The following is an 18,570-nucleotide window of genomic DNA, read 5'->3' on the forward strand; positions in this document are numbered from 1 at the left end:
AATTTATAGAATATTTATACTGTAGCAAGAAGGTGCCTAGTCTTGAAATCAGAACATCTAGATTTTGAGTTTTAGTTCTGCTGTTAACAAGCAATGTGGCCCTGAGCAAATCAATCATCTGTTTCAGTGGAATTGGAAGCTATCTGTTAAAGAGATCATATAGCAGAGCTATCCCCAGAACTTGACACCTCAATGTCCATCTTGTAGGTGTTCAAGAAGTGCTTGTTGACTTTACCTTTTGATTTGTTTTAGAAGTCCTAGAGGACCTATGTTGAAATCCCATCTCTGAAACATATTACTTATGTGATCTTGGGGTAACCTCCCTAGACTTCAGTTTCCTCAGTTGTTAAATGAGAGAGGTAAACTGGATGGCCTCTGTGTTCCCTTTCAGTTTTAAATCTATGGGACTACAGGGGTGAGGAACCTGCAGCTTTGAGGCCACATGTGTCTCTCTAGGTCCTCAAGTGTGGCTCTTTGACTGAATCCAAACTTCACAGAACAAATTCCCTTAATAAAAGGATTTGTTTTGTAAAACTTGGACTTAGTCAAAAGGCTGTATCCAAGGACCTAGAAGACCAGATGCGGCCTCAAGGCTGCAGGTTCCACCCCTGGATAAAGGCAGTCACTGAGCCATTTTCAATACCTCCCCCTAAAAAATAATTACTAAGCCATGGAGAATCAAAGGTAATAATAATAACAATAATAATAATAATAATAATGAAAATAAAAAAACTAATAAAAATAATAATAAACACAGGAAGCATACAGCAAACTTACTAGTATATATGTGTATATACATATGTACTTTCACATGCACATATATGTGTGTATATGTATATATGTGGGTATGTCTTAAATTTTTAATATATATTAGATTGTTTAGTTATTTCCAACTCTTTGTGTCCCCATTTGGGGTTTTCTTTCAAAGATACTGGAGTGGTTTGTCATTTCCTTCCCCAGCTCATTTTACACATAAGAACTGAGGCAAACAGAGCTAAGTGACTTGCCCAGGGTCACATAGCTAGTAAATGTCTGAGGCCAGATTTGAATTCAGAAAGATGAATCTTCCTGACTTCAGGCCTGGCACTCTATCCTCTGAACTACCTAGCTGCTCTTTGTGACTTAACACATAGAATTTTTTTTTAAAGTTTCATGTGGAATGTTGCTTTAAATAATCAAAAGTTAATATTTAAAATATGACATCACTCAAAAGTTTAGTCAGTGATGTGATTACATAAAAATCTAAAGTCTTGCCTTTCATGTGGCAGGATGAAGTGAAGGTAATAATGTTTTTAAATGGTCATTGTGAGAAATTAGATAATGTTCAGATTATCCTGTGCATAATTGTAATATGGTATAATTTGATTTCAAGGTACTAACATATAAAATATAAAATATTGAATACTTAATTGGCCATTTGTATATTCACAATGAGACCATACATGCACCCATATTCCTCACTTCTCAAATCCCAGAAACCAAAGAGAAGAAAGACAGATAGGAACTATGAAATATAACAATAGTAGATAAAAGGACTGCATAAATAATCAAGAGCTATATAAAAATGGTTCTAATACCTTTGATATCATCTACTTCTTCTTTTCTTTTTTTTTTTTTGGTGAGGCAATCAGGGTTAAGTGACTTGCCCAGGGTCACATAGCTAGTAAGTGTCAACTGTCTGAGGCTAAATTTGAACTCAGGTCCTCCTGACTCCAAGGCCTGAGCTCTACACTCTGTGCCACCTAGCTGCCCTGGCATCATCTACTTCTGAAATGAGTCTTCATTTAGTTCCTAGAAAGGCCAGAAGTAAGCACCATAAAAGCTACAAAAAATTTTACATGGCTTAAGTAGGAAGAAGTCATTAGTGCCATAAGCACTAGAATGATTGGTGGAATCAAGTGTCATTCATACCATATTAATGTGAAGAAAAGAACCATTTATTAAGTATAACTTCAAATTCTTCAAGTGTTCCTATCATAAGAGTACAAATGAAGACATGAATGATGAAAGAGACTAAATGACTTCTTGAGGGACACAAAACAGGAAAATGTCATAATAAACATTACCATCTGATCTCTTCTGATTCCAAGTACAATACTGTACAATGCTTCCTCTGGAAAAGATAAAATCAATATTCTTTACTTCAGAAATCAATCTGAATTTGGAACTGTAGCCTAGCTATAGGAGATTCATATTGGGTTTTCTCCACAATTAGCATTGATGAAGTATAATTTCAAGTTCTAAAATTAACTTCAAGATTTCTCATATGCCTCGTGGATATTTTCTCCCAGCAGCTTTCCTGAAAGCATTCTTGACTTCCTTGTTCCTCAAGCTGTAGACCAGAGGATTTAGCATGGGAATGACCATGGTGTAGAATACTGATGCCAGTTTGTCTGTGTCCATGGAATGACTTGAGTTGGGTTGGAAGTACATGAAGATGATTGTCCCATAGAAAATGGACACAGCCGTGAGGTGGGAAGCACAGGTGGAAAAGGCTTTATGCCGACCCTCAGAGGAACGAATTCTTAGGATGGCAAGGAAGATGAATATGTAGGAGGTAACAATTACCAAGAGGGTAAAAGAGACATTAAATCCTGCTAAAATAAATATCACCACCTCATTGATATAGATATCAGAGCAGGAGAGAGCCAAGAGTGGGGGAATGTCACAGAAAAAGTGATGGACCACATTGAAACTACAAAAGGAGAGGTGAAAGATGCATCCAATGTTAATAGATGACTGAAGGAAGCCACAAATATAAACCCCAATAGCCAGGCGAATACATACACTCAATGTCATGGTGGTGCCATAATGTAGGGGCTTACACACTGCTGCATGGCGATCATATGCCATCACAGCTAGAAGGAAACAGTCCACACTGGCAAAGGCCATGAAGAAGAACATTTGTGCAGCACATCCATTATAAGAGATGACTTTGTTCCCTGTGAGGAATCCAGCTATTACTTTGGGAGTAATAGCTGAAGAATAACTAAAATCCACCAAAGACAGGTTACTGAGAAAAAAGTACATTGGATTGTGGAGATGGGAGTCCAAGGAGATCAGTACTACCATACCAAGGTTCCCCAACAGAGTGATCAAATAAATAAGCGTGAAAATTATGAAGAGGGGGATCTGAAGTTCTGGGGCATCTGTTAATCCCACAAGAATGAATTCACTCATTTCTGAGTGATTTTCCATAGGTGCCATTCCAGGGTAGGGCCAATCACCTGTGACAAGAGACAAACCAACAGAAGTAACTCAACATAGTTAATTTTGAAACATAAATGATGATAAGACACATATTTCTTGTGGTGAGTGGGAATAGGAGCATGAGGGGGCAGGAGAATCAGGTGGTCATCATGGTAGTTACTACAGCAACTATGTATAAACTCTTGACTAATGTTTCCAACTTATTTTTCAATCTACCACCAGCTTAATAATTTCAAAGGTGTAATAGTAAATCTCATTGTCAGAGAAGGTGCCTTTGTTCTGGTGAAAGTCAGCATAGTAAGGGATGAGTAGGTGAGTAGAGCAGAAACACTTTTCTTGGGAGTTTGCTCTATTCTGATAGGGAAGAAAGAAGAGAAGGAAAATTTAGACAGTAGAGAGAAACAAGGAGGGAGGAAAGACTTAATGACAAAAGAGAACAATAATGATGGCCAGGGGTTCAGTGGGTGTTTTTAGGACAGATTCAAATGCTGATAGGATGTCTGTGCAATGACTTAAATTATTACTCTTCCACTCACCCCTTAAATATTTGTAGAAGTCAAGCTTTTTAAAAAGAATATTCAGGAATCACTTGAGGATAAATATTTTATTTCTAAAGTGAATTTTTTTAGCACTGTCTTCTCCCTTTTCAATGCTCTAACGTGACCAATGTGGAAACAGGTGGTGCCACAGATGGGTTTGAAGGAAGTTGTGTCCTCTTGTCTATTTCTTTGTTTGCTGAAGATATTTTCCATTGAAGGAGAACTTTGTACTATCTTTTGCTTTCCTTTGGATAAGATCTGGTCGAATACCAGGCTTTACTTAAAGTCTTCCTTGTTTAGAATGACCAAATGAAGCTCTATCCCAATGAGATAGTTTTTTGAAACCTAGCTTCATCACTCTTTCACACTGAGACTTTAGTGGAGGACATTAGTGAAGGTCTTAAGCAAGCTGCTGCATGTTAGCCAAGACAACTTGCACTGTGAAATAAATCAAACCATTATTGAGCAAGGCGGGACCATGAGTGTGACTCATATCTGACTGATAAGTGCCTCTACAACATCCCTAATGAGGATGTGGAAAATCAGAAAAGAAGTGAAGTCAATTAAGTTAAAGTAATAAAGACCAATACATAAACAGCCTTCTAGTAATATAGGTAACAAGCAAGATGACTTATATATCCCAATATAAGGGGATATACTTGTCCTCAATGATATCATTAACACTTTGTGGGGTGATAAATACATGACTGCAATACAGACCTCGAAAGACATACATTATTCAAAATAAACAGTATTGGTAGCAACAAGTTGGAGAAGCACTATATAGTAAGAAGATAAATAGCAGAAGAAATTCTGGAACAAGAAAGGAAATGTATGATGGAAAGTATTTGGAGATAGATCAATGGAGATAGAAACGAGTACCAATGCCATCAGAGTTGACTAGAGATATTCTAAACAAGAAGAAAAAATGAGTGAGGAATTTGGGGAACATCACAAGACTGGGCAAAGTGATTCATCAACATGTTATTTCATCACCTTTTGAAGAAGAGAGTAGGAAAGTCCATTTTAACAACTCACTCTGGGTTTGATCTGGGAGTTTCACTTCACATCACAGCAAATGCTTCAAAGAGGCTATTCCTAGGTTGGTGCTCAGACACAGTTATATCAATCCCATACGTTCTACTTTCACACTTACCTGATGGTTATGATAACTTAGCCAATTAAATGTAGCCATGTCCTTAAAAATAATCTCCCTGATGTACTTAAGATTAGGTGACTTGGAGTTCCCATATATAGAGTCCATATGGATAAACAGAAGAAAAAAATGATTTGTCTTCCTTTATGATAATATTAGTAGCTAATATTTATATTGCAACTAAAGGTTTACAAAATGTTTTACACATTTTATCTCACTCAGTTTGTAATCCTGGGAGGTAGGTGCTATTATTATCCCTACTTTACAGATGAGAAAACCAAGGAGATCTTGCCCTGGGGCACACAGCTGTTAAGTGTTTGAAGTTAGATTTAAACTCTGGTCTTCTTGACTCCAAATCCAAAGCTCTATCTGCTGGGTGACTTCACTAATAAGACATTGGATAATCATATGTTAGAAAAAGTACTAGACTAGCAGCCCAGAAGATTTGGGTCTAAATTCTACCTCAAACATTTTACTAGCTGTATATCCCTGAGAAATTCCCTTAACTTTTCTTGTTCTCCATTTGGTCACCTGTAAAATGGGGATATAAATAGTTATTGCACCTTTCTTATAGAGTTGTGAGATTAAAATGAGTTATTGGATGCAATCCACTATTAAAAGTGAGCTGAGATGATTGAGAGCAGGAACCATGTCTTATATAAACTCTGTGTCACCTTCAGAGTTTAACACAGTGCTCTGTAAAAGGTATGCCCTTAAATAATGTTTGTCAATGAGTTTTTAAGGTTTCATTAACATTAAGTAACTCTGACATACTCTGTTGTTCATTCATGTCTTACCATTCATTATTCCATTTGAGGTTTTCTTGACAAATACACTGGAATGGTTTGCCATTTCCTTCTCCAGCTCATTTTACAGATGAGGAAACTAAGGCAAACAAGGTTAAGTGACTTGCCCAGGGTCACACAACTAGGAAGTGTCTGAGGCTTGATTTGAACTCAGGAAGATGAATCTTCCTGACTCTGGGTCTGGCACATTACCCACTGTGCCATTTAGCTGCCTGATATACTCTGTACCTTCTAAAAATGCCCCTTAAGTTAGTTCATCACAATCAACTTGAGAAGATGCAATGTGGCAAATAATAACTGGCATTTTAATAACATTTTAAAATTTGAAAATGCCACATTTCTTGAAAGCAGTTACTACAGGTATTATGATCAAATTTTATAGATGACAAAAATGAGACTGAAATGACTTGACCAAGGCCATGCACACAGTTAGTGTCAGAGAGAGAGAGCACTTGTTGTTCCTAGCCCCAATTAACTAGGACATATTATCCTTCAGATAAACCCTGGAGTTGTGGATTAGGCTTCTTAAAACCTACCACTCTGGAGAAATAAAAATGGAACTTAGGATGGTGGAGACAAGCAACCACCTTCACATGTGGGTCTTGAGTTTGAAGTCCTAATACTAGGAAGGAAGTTATTATACTGAAGAAACTTCTCCCTCTTCCCTAATAATGTGTTCAGTGGTCTCTATTTCAGGAGAAATCATTCTTGATCACTGCTTCTTTGTATGGCAGTAGAATTGGTGAATTTCTCTTCTGCAGATTCTCAAGACTAATAATAATTGAATGATTGTGAGGCCTCCTGCCTCCAGGTTGATCCTATAGCAATTAACTCTAATGGTGCATCAATTAGATGTGAATGGCTGAAGGTGGGAATCAAGGAAGGGCTTTACATAGACCTTGGCATAAAGCAACTCTTAGGAGACCATGCCACCTTGGGGAAACCTGGCAGTTCTTCACCCAGTTCATGAACAAAACAAACCATTAACTCTGCTGTGACCATGGGGACCAAGTCTTGATCATCCAAAGAGATCATGTTCTCATAGGTAACTTTGTCACTCTTAGTTCATACAAATTCAAGAAGAAGCCCTAGAGGCAGGGATCTGAAGGCATAACTACTGATCATATACCTTTCATAGTCATGAATAAAGAATGAATTATTGATCAAAAAGGGACAAATGCTATTTAAAAGAAAAAAAATATAATTGGAATAACACAAAATTGAAAAAAAACCTTTTGCATGAACAAAATTAATATATTTAAAGTAAGAAGGAAAACAGTTGGCTGGTGAAAAATAGTTGTATCAAATATCTCTGGAAAGACTCTGATATCCAAAATATAACCAAAAAAATGATGAAACCAAAAGCCATTCCCCAATAGATACGTGGTCTAAGAATAGAGGTAATGGCCTTAATCTGGGAGAGGCATCTTGTTCCATGAATTTGAAACTAGGCAGAGCAGCAGGTGCAGAGTGGAGAACTCTTCAGAAGAGTTTTTCTCCTCTACTAAAAATATTCCATTTTTCTTCAACTGCTTCTTATATGAGCACTTCTCGGTTTCACTTCTCTGGGCATGCTCCAGGGTCAGTTGCATTCAGAACTTCAAGATAATTCTCCAGATATGGTCTGAGGCAGAGCAGGTTCATTGTCATCTTCATGGTGCATACTATATCTCTATTAAAATAGACTAGGATTATATTGAAGTGTTGGCTATCATGACACAATATTTATTCCTATTAGTCTTGCAATCTAGTCAAACTCCTAAATCTTTACACAAGAAGCATGAGAGAGTCACTTAGACTCTGACATTGTGCGAGCTGATTTTCAAGTACAATAAATTTTGACAACACTAAGAAAAACTCAGAAATATCACCAGCTTACTCCCAGTCTCTGGAAAGGCCTATTCCAGTGCACTGATTGTCAGAGAAGAAGGTTTTTGTTGTTGTTTGTTTATTTGTTTTAATATCTGACTCTGTAGGTTGCCATAGTGCAAAGTCATTTACCCTGCATGCAGTAGAAAGGAAGGCACAGGGAAACTAAGCATTTTTGTAATTAAAGGGCTGACATATTGTATTGCTCATTCTTGAGGCCTGAATGGAAGATCTATGGAGTTATATACCTGAGATCTGCTCTCAAACCCCAGCTCCAAAACCTACTAGCTATGGGACCAGTTTGTCTAAATTTCAGTTTTCTCATTTTTCACAGACTTAACAAAGTCCAATTTAACATTTATCAAATAGCTATTGTGCCCAAGTCAGTGTACTAGCCTCTGCAAATACAAAGAGTAAAAGTGGAAGAGATATTACAGTTTCTTGGGGTAATAAAAAAAAAATACACAGATAAGCATGATGCAAAATACAATGGGACAAAAGTCAGAAAGAGATCCATGAAAACAATTTAAGGACAATTTGAAGAGGAATATCAACTGGGTGAATCACGCATGAGGCTTTGTGAAAGCTGTGCAGTGGAGACTGGGTCCTGAGGAAAGGGAAGACTTCAATTTCAGATTATGAGGGGCATTAAGGGTATTTCAGGGACAAGGAGTGCTCTGTGTGAATATTAGGAATCAGCAAAGGGTAGGACAAGGTCGGCCATTAGACCGTTTTATCTGGAATATCCCAAACTAGGGGTGTTTCAAAATAGATATATTCAATTACAAAAATACTTTGTTTCCCTGTGACTTTATACTGTATGCAGGGTAAATGACTTTATGTAGAAAGCTTAGAGAAAGACTAAGTTGAAAGAAGTGAGACAAAAGTCACTAACCTTTCTAATGTTTTGAAGCCAGCCTAGCCCTCATGAATTGCATAGAACAGGGGAACATGATATGCGAGCTTAATAGCAGTTACCAAACCCCAACTTCACTCATTCCTTCTTCCATTTTAGGGAGTATAGATCCAGGGATATAGTCATAAGCCAGTTAGGTATTATAAGGATTATAAAACGAGTTTCTGATCACAAGTCAAATGAGAGTTGAATTGAGGAACTCACTGGAAAGGAAAGGGAAGTTGAAAGAAGAGATGATCTTACAAGGATAATTTGCTATGTTCCATGACAAACCAAGAAAAGAAAATGTTCCTACTCATTTTATTGAAGTGTTGCAGAGAGGCTTATTAACCATAGCAATCACAGGGAATGGAGGACAGAACACTTGGTAGCCTTGAAAATGGAGTTTCTGCTGAAATGAGATCCAGTTAAAGTCTGAAAAGCTGGCTGTAATCCTCATAGGCAGGGGAGGGGCTTATCAGCTACATAGTACTCTCACTTGATGTTGTACTAGGTAATAGGTGATCCTGAAGACAATTGGATAGGTTAAGAGCAGCTAGAGTGAGATACATGGAGGAGTAACATGGAGAAGTAGAGATGTGATGCACAGGAAGGAGGAGCTGATGCTTTTCTTGAAAGCATTCTTGACTTCCTTGTTCCTCAAACTATAGACCAGAGGGTTCAGCATTGGAATAATCATAGTATAGAACACAGATGCCATTTTGTCTATGTCCATGGAGTGACTAGAGCTGGGTTGCAGGTACATGAAGATGATCGTCCCATAGAATATGGACACTGCTGTGAGGTGGGAAGCACAGGTGGAGAAGGCTTTCTGGCGGCCCTCAGCAGACCGGATTTTCAGAATGGCAATGAGGACAAACACGTAAGAGGTGAAGATGACCATGAGGGCAAAGGAGATATTGAATCCCCCTAATATAAAGAGCACCCACTCATTTATGTATATATCAGAGCAGGAGAGAGCCAGAAGAGGGGGAATATCACAAAAAAAGTGATGAACTATATTGGAACCACAGAAAGAAAGAGTAAAGGTATCTCCTACACTCACAGAAGAGGTCAGAAAGCCCCAGACATAGGAACCAACAGCTAGACGTGTGCACACACCTGATGTCATTGTCATGGTATAATATAGAGGTTTGCAAACAGCCACATGACGATCATAGGCCATGGAAGCCAAGAAGAAACTTTCAACAGTGGTAAATGTTGCAAAGAAAAACAACTGTGTAGCACATCCATTGTAGGAGATGACCTTGTCTCCTGTGAGGAGCCCAGCCATCACCTTGGGAGTAACAGCTGAGGAGTAGCCAAAATCCACCAAAGATAGGTTACTGAGAAAGAAGTACATAGGAGTGTGGAGATGGGAGTTCCAAAAGATCAGGGCTATCATCCCCAGGTTCCCCACCAGTGTGATGATGTAGATGAGGGTGACTATTATAAAGAGTGGTATCTGAAGCTCTGGGGCATCTGTTAGTCCCAGAAAAATGAACTCATTAACCTCTGAGCCATTTTCCATAGATACTACTGGGAAGTTAGGTTATTTACCTGTAACAAGAAAGAAAGCATCATAAGAATGAACTCAGACCTATACATGACTCAGAGTCATAAAATATGACCACAAATAAACATATCTATTGTGAATGGTGGAAATACAGGTGTGAGGGAGGAGGAGGGCCTAAATGATTTTCATGGAAACTGATCCAGGACCTATCATTTCGTTGATCTCGGATTCCTCTGAGGCCCTTAAGACTACTTCTCAACTTTTCTTTTCAGTTTGTGAGATGCAATCTTCTCATACCTATAGCCACTCAGGGAAAGGGGCGCCCTTCTGGTGAGTTAAAGAGGGGTGCATTGTTGTAGAAAGTAGGAGAACTAGACTCTTGTTGAGGAATATGCTTCACTCTGAAAAAGATGATAGAAAAACAAAATAAGAGAGAAAAATTGGAGAGAGAAAGGAAAAGAAAGCCCAAGAAACAAAAGGCAAAAGAAAAAAAAAGACCAAGGTGACAGATGCCAGTGAAACTTTGACTAGGCCACACATAAAAGCATTTAAGTTCTACAAGAACAAAGAAGGCCTTTCCAGGGGAATGAAGTCATCAGCCACTGGGAAGGAATACCTACTAACAGAGTCTTGTTGCATAGTTATGGAAGTCAAGACAATCAAAATGATCACGGAATTATTTGACAATAAATTCATTGTTTCTAAGTCTAATTTTATTTACATTATAGCCCCACCTATTTTTAACATGTTTATATATATATGTATATATATATATATATACATATATACATATATATGAGAGGAGAGGGAAAGGGAGATGGGGAGATGGAGACAGAGACAGAGAGAGACATAGAAAATATAGACATGTCATATATAGACATAGAGATATAGATATCAACATAGATTCAGATACAGATATCCCTTAGATATCTATATCTGAATCTATGTTGATATCTATATCTAAGAGTGTACTCTTAGAGGTCAGGCTCCTGGAAGTGAGACTCTCTCCCCTAAGTCAGGATGGTGTTTAGGAACTGGACTTGTAGTCTATCACAAACCCACACTCTCAGCCTTTATAGCTTCAAAGGACCTGACAGATTCTGCTTCTCTGCCATCATCCTTGAGAACCCAGAGTCACATCTGTACTAAATAAGGCACTACCGGAAGGCCTGAGTAGAAGACATTGGTAGACAGTCTCATGAAATCCATGTGAACTAGCACCATGAGACAGCCATTAATGAAGACAGAATCACATGATCTCATAGCAGTCAGGGGCCTTGAAGGACATTGAGTTTAACTCATAAATGAAAAAAAGAATCACTTTGACTTCAAACGTCACCAACAAAGGCACATATTTTTGGAAACTTTAGTGGCATATTGGAGCCCCTCAGTGGTAATATGAGGAGGTAAATTTGTCTTTATGTCTGTCACTGGGACTTGGAAGGATGAGACATACCTGGAACATGTTTCTGGGAGGGTGTGCAGTAAATAAACTAGGATAGGTAAAAGCACACCCATCTGATTGATAAAGTTAACAAAAAAGGAAAATGACAGATGTTGGAGGTGCTACTGGAAAACAGACACATAAAAGGTCTTTTGAAGGAGTGTAGAATTAGTCCAGCCATTATGGCAGACACAAGTGAATGATACCTTTACTTAGCCTATATAGTATTGAAAACAAAGAAAGAGGAAAAGGACATCAAATGCCCAAAAATATTTATAGCCACACTCTTTGTAGGGCAAAAGATTGGAAAGTGAGGAAGTCTTCATTTATTGGTGTTTAGCTTAACAAATTATGGTTTATGAATATAATCAAATACTATTGTGTCATAAGAAAATATGGGGGCAGCTAGGTGGTGCAGTAGATAAAGCATCGGCCCTGAAGTCAGGATGACCTGAGTTCAAATCCGGCCTCAGACCAAACACTTGACACTTACTAGCTGTGTGACCCTGGACAAGTCACTTAACCCCAATTGCCTTAAAAAAAAGTATGAAAGAAGTAGTTTCAGAGAAACCTAGGAAGACATGCATAAACTGATAGTCATAAAAGTAGAACAAGATTTGTTGTTGTTTGTTTGTTTCAGTCACGTACGTGATTCTTCAAGACCCCATTTAGTGTTTTCTTGGCAAAGATACAAGAGTGGTTTCCCATCTCCTTCTTCAGCTCCATTTACAGATGATGTAACTGTGGCAAACAGGGTTAAGTGATCTGCCCAGGGTCATACAGCTAGTAAGCATCTAAGGACATCTTTGAATTTGTGAAGATGAGTCTTCCTGATTCTAGGCCTGGCATTCTATCCACTGCACCACCTAGCTGCCCTAGAGCCAGGAGAACAATTGTACAATAACCACATTGTAAAAAGGGAACAATTTTTTTTATGACTTCAGATGTCTGACCAATTCAGTGACAAAATAAGATTGCAGAGGACATTGATGAAGCACGCTATCCACATTCTGAGAGGTCATACACTCAACTGCAGAATGAGACATACATCTTTGTATGTGGCCAATGTGCAAATGTATGTTGCTTTACTATGTATTTTTTTCTTTATCAATTGGGGTCAGTGAGGGGGAAGTGGGAGGAAGAGAAAATGTGTGTTAATTGATAAAAAAAAAAAAACAAATTCACCAGCACTGTATATCAAAAAGAAATGCTCATATGCTCATATCTAATATTCTAAGAGGTAACCATGGTGGAAATTATTTCAATAAAGCAGTTGGAGATTTGGTGGCAGAAATAAAAGGGATATCGTCATAAGAATAGGTTCTGGACCACTTGAGCTAGAAAAGGAAACATATGAGGCATTTGGGAAACATCATGGGTTGAACATGGAGTTATGATTATAGTATCATGATGATAGTATATAGTGTAAATGTAACAGAGTTATAGAAGCAGTGACATCAATTATTTGGAAATCTACTGGATTCCTCTCTCTCTCTCTCTCTGTCTCTTCCCTCTTTCTGTCTCTCTCTTTCTCTCTGTCTCTCCCTTTTTCTCTATCTCTGTCTCTCTCCAACGATTTCTTGACTTAACAATAGTTTCATCCTTCAAAGAAACCAACACATAAATTCTGTTCTGTATCTGCTTGTCAACAGGGAGGACCTGGTTACAAAAGGAAATAATAAAAACTGTAGTTGGAGGGGCAGCTAGGTGACACAGTGGATAGAGCACCAGCCCTGAAGTCCGGAGGACCTGAGTTCAAATCCAGCCTTAGACCAAACAATTGACGCTTATTAGCTGTGTGACCCCGGGTGAGTCACTTAACCTCAATTGCCTAAAAAGAACCAAAAACAAACAAAAAAAACCCTGCAATTGTTTAATGATGAACTCACCTTGGGGTTTCAGAAATAATTATGAAGGATCTTATTTTTCATTCATTGCAGGAATTATTAAAATGATCAATCAGGTGGATGCTGTTGACAAAGTCTGCCTAAAATTTATTTGATGATTTGATAAAGTCTCTCATGAGATTCTTTTCAGAAAGATATAAAGAGTTTTGCTAGATAATAGAACAAGTAGGAAGATTCATCAGTAATTAAATTACAAGATCCCAAGCTCCAAAATGAATGGCTAAATATTAACTTGTAAGACATTCTCCAATGAATTATCCCCAGTAATCATAATAAAAGTTAGCATTTCTGTAGCATATTCAGGTTTGTGAAATGCTTTGCTTGTTATCTCATTTTATTCTTGAAATGACCCTGTGAGACAGATGCTAATTTTACCCACATTTCACAGATGGGAAAACTGAAATAGAGAGAGGTTAAGTGAGTTGCCTAGGGTCATTTAGTTAACAGGTGCTGGGGCAGAATTCAAACTCGGGTCTACCGGAGACCAAGTAACATTAGACTTAGGCTAATTAGAATTAGACTCCAAGTGTAATTCTCTATCCATGGTTTAATATCATCTTATAAGGGGTTCTTCAGTGGCATACCCCAGGTACTTACACTTGGTTTGGTACCATTTAAAAAAAAATTAATGACTTGGCCAAAGTCATTTAATGGCAGGACTATTAGGCTTGCAGATTAAAAAAAAAAACTGGAAGACAAGAGAGGTAAGGTCATGGTGTAAAATAGTTAGAGGGCAGCCAGGTGGCACAGTGGATAGAGTGCCAGGCCTGGAGTCAGAAGACTCATCTTTCTAAATTCAAATCCAGCCTCTGACACTTACTAACTGTGAACCTGGCCAAGTCATTTAACCCTGTTTGCTTCAGTTTCCTTATCTGTAAAATGAGCTGGAGAAGGAAATGGCAAACCCCTCCAGTATCTTTGCCAAGAAAACCCCAAAAGGGGTCACAAGGAGTCAGACATGATGGAAACAACCGAACAACAACAATAATTTAGAACTGGAGCTGAATTAGGAAATCCCCTGGGGTTGAATAGGGACGATAATGGAATTAGTGAAAGCTAATGAGATTGGAGGCCGTAGAAAGAGAAACGGAGAGGTTCCAGGACAGTGTTGGGGACAACTATACACAGAGGACAGATTCTAATCTTGCAAAGGAGACTGAAAAAGATTCATTAGAATCTGGAGAGAGTACAGTCACAAAAACCCAGTGGGAAGAAAGTATCTGGGCAGAGAGGGAAGCCAACAGTTTGAAATGCTGCAGAAAAGTCAAAAGATATGGGAAAAGAGAACTATCCAGATTTAGAAATAAAGTTCTCATTTGTAACCTTAGAGGGCAGTGTCTGACAAAAGTTTGAGTGGATTTTCAGGTGAAGTGAAGGTTTGTTTGTTTGGGGCAGCTAGGTGGCACAGTAGATAGAGTGCCAAGCCTAGACTTAGGAAGACTCATTTTCCTGAGTTGAAATCTGACCTCAGATGTTCACTAGCTATGTGACCCTGGGCAAATCATTTCACCTTGTTTGCCTCAGTTTTCTCATCCGCAAAATGAGCTGGAGGAGGAAATGGCAGACTCCTCCAAGTATCTTAGCCAAGAAGACCCCAAGTGAGGTCATAAAGAGTTATACATGATTGAACAACGTCAAAACACTTTTAGTTGAAACCAGGGGTGGGGAAACCTATGGCCTTAAGTGCATCCCTTTGAATCCAAACTTCACAGAACAAATCCCTAGATTTGGTTGAAACAAACAAATATAACAGTAGAGATAAATATCAAATTTTGCACTTGGATTCAAAAAATCAATTTTGTAAGTACAAAATTGAGAAAACTTTATTTGACAGTAGTTTGTCTGATAAAGATTGGGGAGGATGTTGACTGTACTGCAAGATCAATATGAAGGAAGAATATGCTATAATAGTCAAACATACTAATGTGACTTTAGCTTATATTCTGAGGCCTATCACGTAGCAGGAAGGTGGTGACTGTCTCCCTGTACTCTGCATCTGGAGTATTATACACATCTGGGGATCATAGATGTAGAGCTGGAAGGAACCTTCTACATCATCAAGTCTAAAGGCCTCATTTTAAACTGATGAGGAAACTGAGGCAGAGAAAGGAAAAGTGAAATTGCCCTGGGTGACACAGCAGATAGAGTTCTAGACTTATACTCAGGTAGACATGAACTTGAATCCTGCCTCAGAGGTGTAGAAGCTACATTACCCTGAGCAAGTTACTTCTGCTTAGTTTCATCTGTAGGATGATCATAATAATAGTAACAACTATGTCACAGAGGAGGATCAAATGAAAGTTTATATTATGTTATATATTATTTATATTATTTTAATTATATTATATAGATATATGATTATATATTATATTATGTGGTACAGTGGATAGAGCACTGGGCCTGGAGTCAGGAAGACCTGAGTTAAAATTCAACTTTAGATACTAGCCTACTAACCCTGGGCAAATCACTTAACCCTGTTACCTCAGTTTTCTCATCTGTGAAATGAGTTGGAGAATGTAATGACAAACTACTTCAGTATCTTTGCCAAAAAAAACCCAAACAGGGTTATGAAAAGTCAGACATGACAGAAAAACTGAACAATAACAATAATATGCAATATACATATATCACATGTGTGTATATATATATATATATATATGTATATGCATGTATGGAGAGAGAGAGAGAGAGAGACTTTTTTTGCAAACCTTCAAGTATTATTTAGATGTCACTTTTTTTCTTATTGCCCTGGGTCACACAACTGGTGAATGTCTGAAGGGGAATTTGAACCCAGGTTTTTTGACTCCAAGTCTGAGAGTTTATGTATAACTCAACTCAGGCTCCTCAGTTTTGGTACCACATTCAAGGAAGAATATTGAAAAGCTGGAGAGGTTTCTGAGGTGGGCAATTAAAAAGGAGAAAAGTTTCCAAATGAGGCCATAGCAGGATTCAGTAGAAGGAACTGACTGTTGTTGGCACAGGGGAAGCAAAGACTCAGATGTCATATGGCAACTATCTTCAAGGCTACCATGGAATTCTGATCAGACTTCTTCTGCTAGCTATTCTAGGAGGTGCACCAAGGAACATGGAGTGGGGGGAGGTGGTTCCAAAGGGCAAATGTGAGCTTGATGGGAGGAAGACTTTCCTAGAAAAGGAGAGCTGTTCCAAAGTCATGTGGGTGTGTAGAGATTGGGTATTTTCCCTCCTTTTTGGTCTTTGGGCAAAGACTCAATGATTACTTGTCAGGTTTGTTGTGGAGGAAACTCATTCTCAAGTAGGGGTAGGGTGAGATGGCCAATGGGCAACCTTCCAAGTCTAAAATTCGGTAACATTTTATAATTAATGGAGTAAGACTAAGGCCCCCAGCACAAAAGATAGACAGGAACGATGGCATGGAAACATGGAGAATGCATAATCCACATGAGGAGAAAAAGCATCCACACTGAGGAGAACAGAAAGCTACCAGAACAACACAGTTTTGAAATGTTTTTAAAGATTAGTTTTCTTTTATCATGGGAGCAATGGAATGTAGGCAATACAATTTACTTCTTGTGAGGTGGTAGAGCAGGGGAATACTGTTGATAATCTACCTGGAATTTATTTGATAAAGTCTCTCATGAGATTCTTTTGGAAAAAGACGTAGAAAGTTTTACTAGTTGACAATACTCCTAATTGGAGGATTTAGCAGTAATTAAACTGCCAGACCCCCAAATTAGTCATTAATGGTTAAATTTTAATTTTGTAAGAATTTCTTGGGCTAGCTAGGTGGTGTAGTGGATAGAGCACTGGCCCTGGAGTCAGGAGGACCTGAGTTCAAATGGACTTCAGACACTTAACACTTACTAGCTGTGTGACCCTAGGCAAGTCACTTAACCCCATTGCCTACCCCCTCCCACCCTGGCCAAAAATTTTTTTTTCAATTCTTCAGATAATAGTAACAATGGTTGGTACATCTATACATCAATAAATAAGTTCTCCTTTCTGGACCCCAATTTATTCCTCTGTAACATCCAAGGAATAAAACTTTTGGAGTACCTGTTTCACTTATTTTTTAAGATTGAATGAGGTAATATATATATATGTGTGTATGTGTGTGTGTATGTGTGTGTGTGCGCATATATATATGTGCATATGTGTGTATATATGCATGTGTATATATGTGTGCATATATGTGTGTATATGTGTGTATATGTATGTGTGTATATATGTGTATGTACATATGTGTGTATATTTATGTGTGTATATATGTATATGTGTGTATATGTGTATATATGTGTGTGTATGTGTGGGTATGTATATGTATGTGTGTATATATGTGTGTATGTGTGTGTATGTATATGTATGTGTGTATATGTGTGTGTATATGTGTATGTACATATGTGCATGTATATTTATGTGTGTATATATGTATATATGTGTGTGTATATGTGTATATATATGTGTGTGTGTATATACATATATGATTCTCTATGTAAACATTAAAGTGCTAAAGAAACACCTGGGATTGTTATTGATTTAATTATTATCAGCACTGTTACTTCCAGTGTCAGACTGGGCATGCCGCTTACCATCTCAGGGCCTGAATTTATTGCTATGTAATATAAAAGTCTTTGACTTCCAATCCAAACTTTGTCACTACTATTTTTTGTGCTTTGCATGAGGTCAGTTCATCCCTCCTCTGACCTCATCTACAAAATTGGGATGAAAACCTGTGTGCAATATAAGTCAACAGTTTTTGTGAGGAATATTTGTTTAAAACTTAATACTTTAAAAATGGAAGTCATAGGAAGCCTTTAGTTATCATGGAGAGCATGATGAGGGGGGCTAGGGAGGGGATTACGGTTAGATCAGAGTGAGTCATGATGGGGAGAAATCAAGGAGCTCTCTGATAAGAAGATCTGGGCACCTTTTCATGTCCTCTTTTTTATAGATTAGGCCAGGGGTGGGGAATCCATGGCCTTGAGGCCACAAGTGGTCCTTTAGGTCCTCGAGCAAGATCCCAAAGGGATTTGTTGTGTGAAGTTTGGATTCAGTCAAAGGATCCACAGTTGAGGACCTAGAAGGTTACATGTGGCCTTGAGGCTGGAGATTCCCTGCCCCTGGATTAGACTCTTTAGGTGGATGCGTTACCCTTTCTGGAATCTTCCAGATCTGATGTAGATTCTTTGCATCATATTTTGTTCCTTAGGAATCCCAGACTCCAAAGGTTGTTTACATTCATTCATCAA

General features: G+C 38.2%; 2 protein-coding genes across 2 annotated transcripts; both read right to left on the bottom strand.

Moving 5' to 3' along the window:
• Positions 1-622: 622 nt before the first annotated feature.
• On the bottom strand, positions 623-3,207 carry LOC114041695 (olfactory receptor 5B12-like). Its single transcript, XM_027860282.1, has 2 exons — positions 2,296-3,207; positions 623-643 (listed from the first exon to the last, which is right to left on the bottom strand). Exons 1-2 carry the CDS (start codon positions 3,205-3,207, stop codon positions 623-625), a joined length of 933 nt encoding a protein of 310 aa, XP_027716083.1.
• Positions 3,208-9,031: 5,824 nt separating this feature from the next.
• On the bottom strand, positions 9,032-10,009 carry LOC114041719 (olfactory receptor 5B12-like). Its single transcript, XM_027860302.1, has one exon. It carries the CDS (start codon positions 10,004-10,006, stop codon positions 9,032-9,034), a length of 975 nt encoding a protein of 324 aa, XP_027716103.1. The 5' UTR covers positions 10,007-10,009.
• Positions 10,010-18,570: the final 8,561 nt, after the last annotated feature.

Source organism: Vombatus ursinus, unplaced genomic scaffold (assembly GCF_900497805.2).
Source record: "Vombatus ursinus unplaced genomic scaffold, bare-nosed wombat genome assembly UNPS02014177.1, whole genome shotgun sequence".
NCBI lineage: Eukaryota > Metazoa > Chordata > Mammalia > Diprotodontia > Vombatidae > Vombatus > Vombatus ursinus.

Excerpts from the sequence above, each read along its gene's own strand:
- LOC114041695 (XM_027860282.1), bottom strand. The coding sequence starts at position 3,207 with ATGGCACCTATGGAAAATCACTCAGAAATGAGTGAATTCATTCTTGTG. Across the intron at positions 644-2,295 it reads TCAAGAATGCTTTCAGGAAA|GTATTGAAAATGGCTCAGTG; the intron begins GCTGCTGGGAGA and ends TTTTAGGGGGAG.
- LOC114041719 (XM_027860302.1), bottom strand. The coding sequence starts at position 10,006 with ATGGAAAATGGCTCAGAGGTTAATGAGTTCATTTTTCTGGGACTAACA.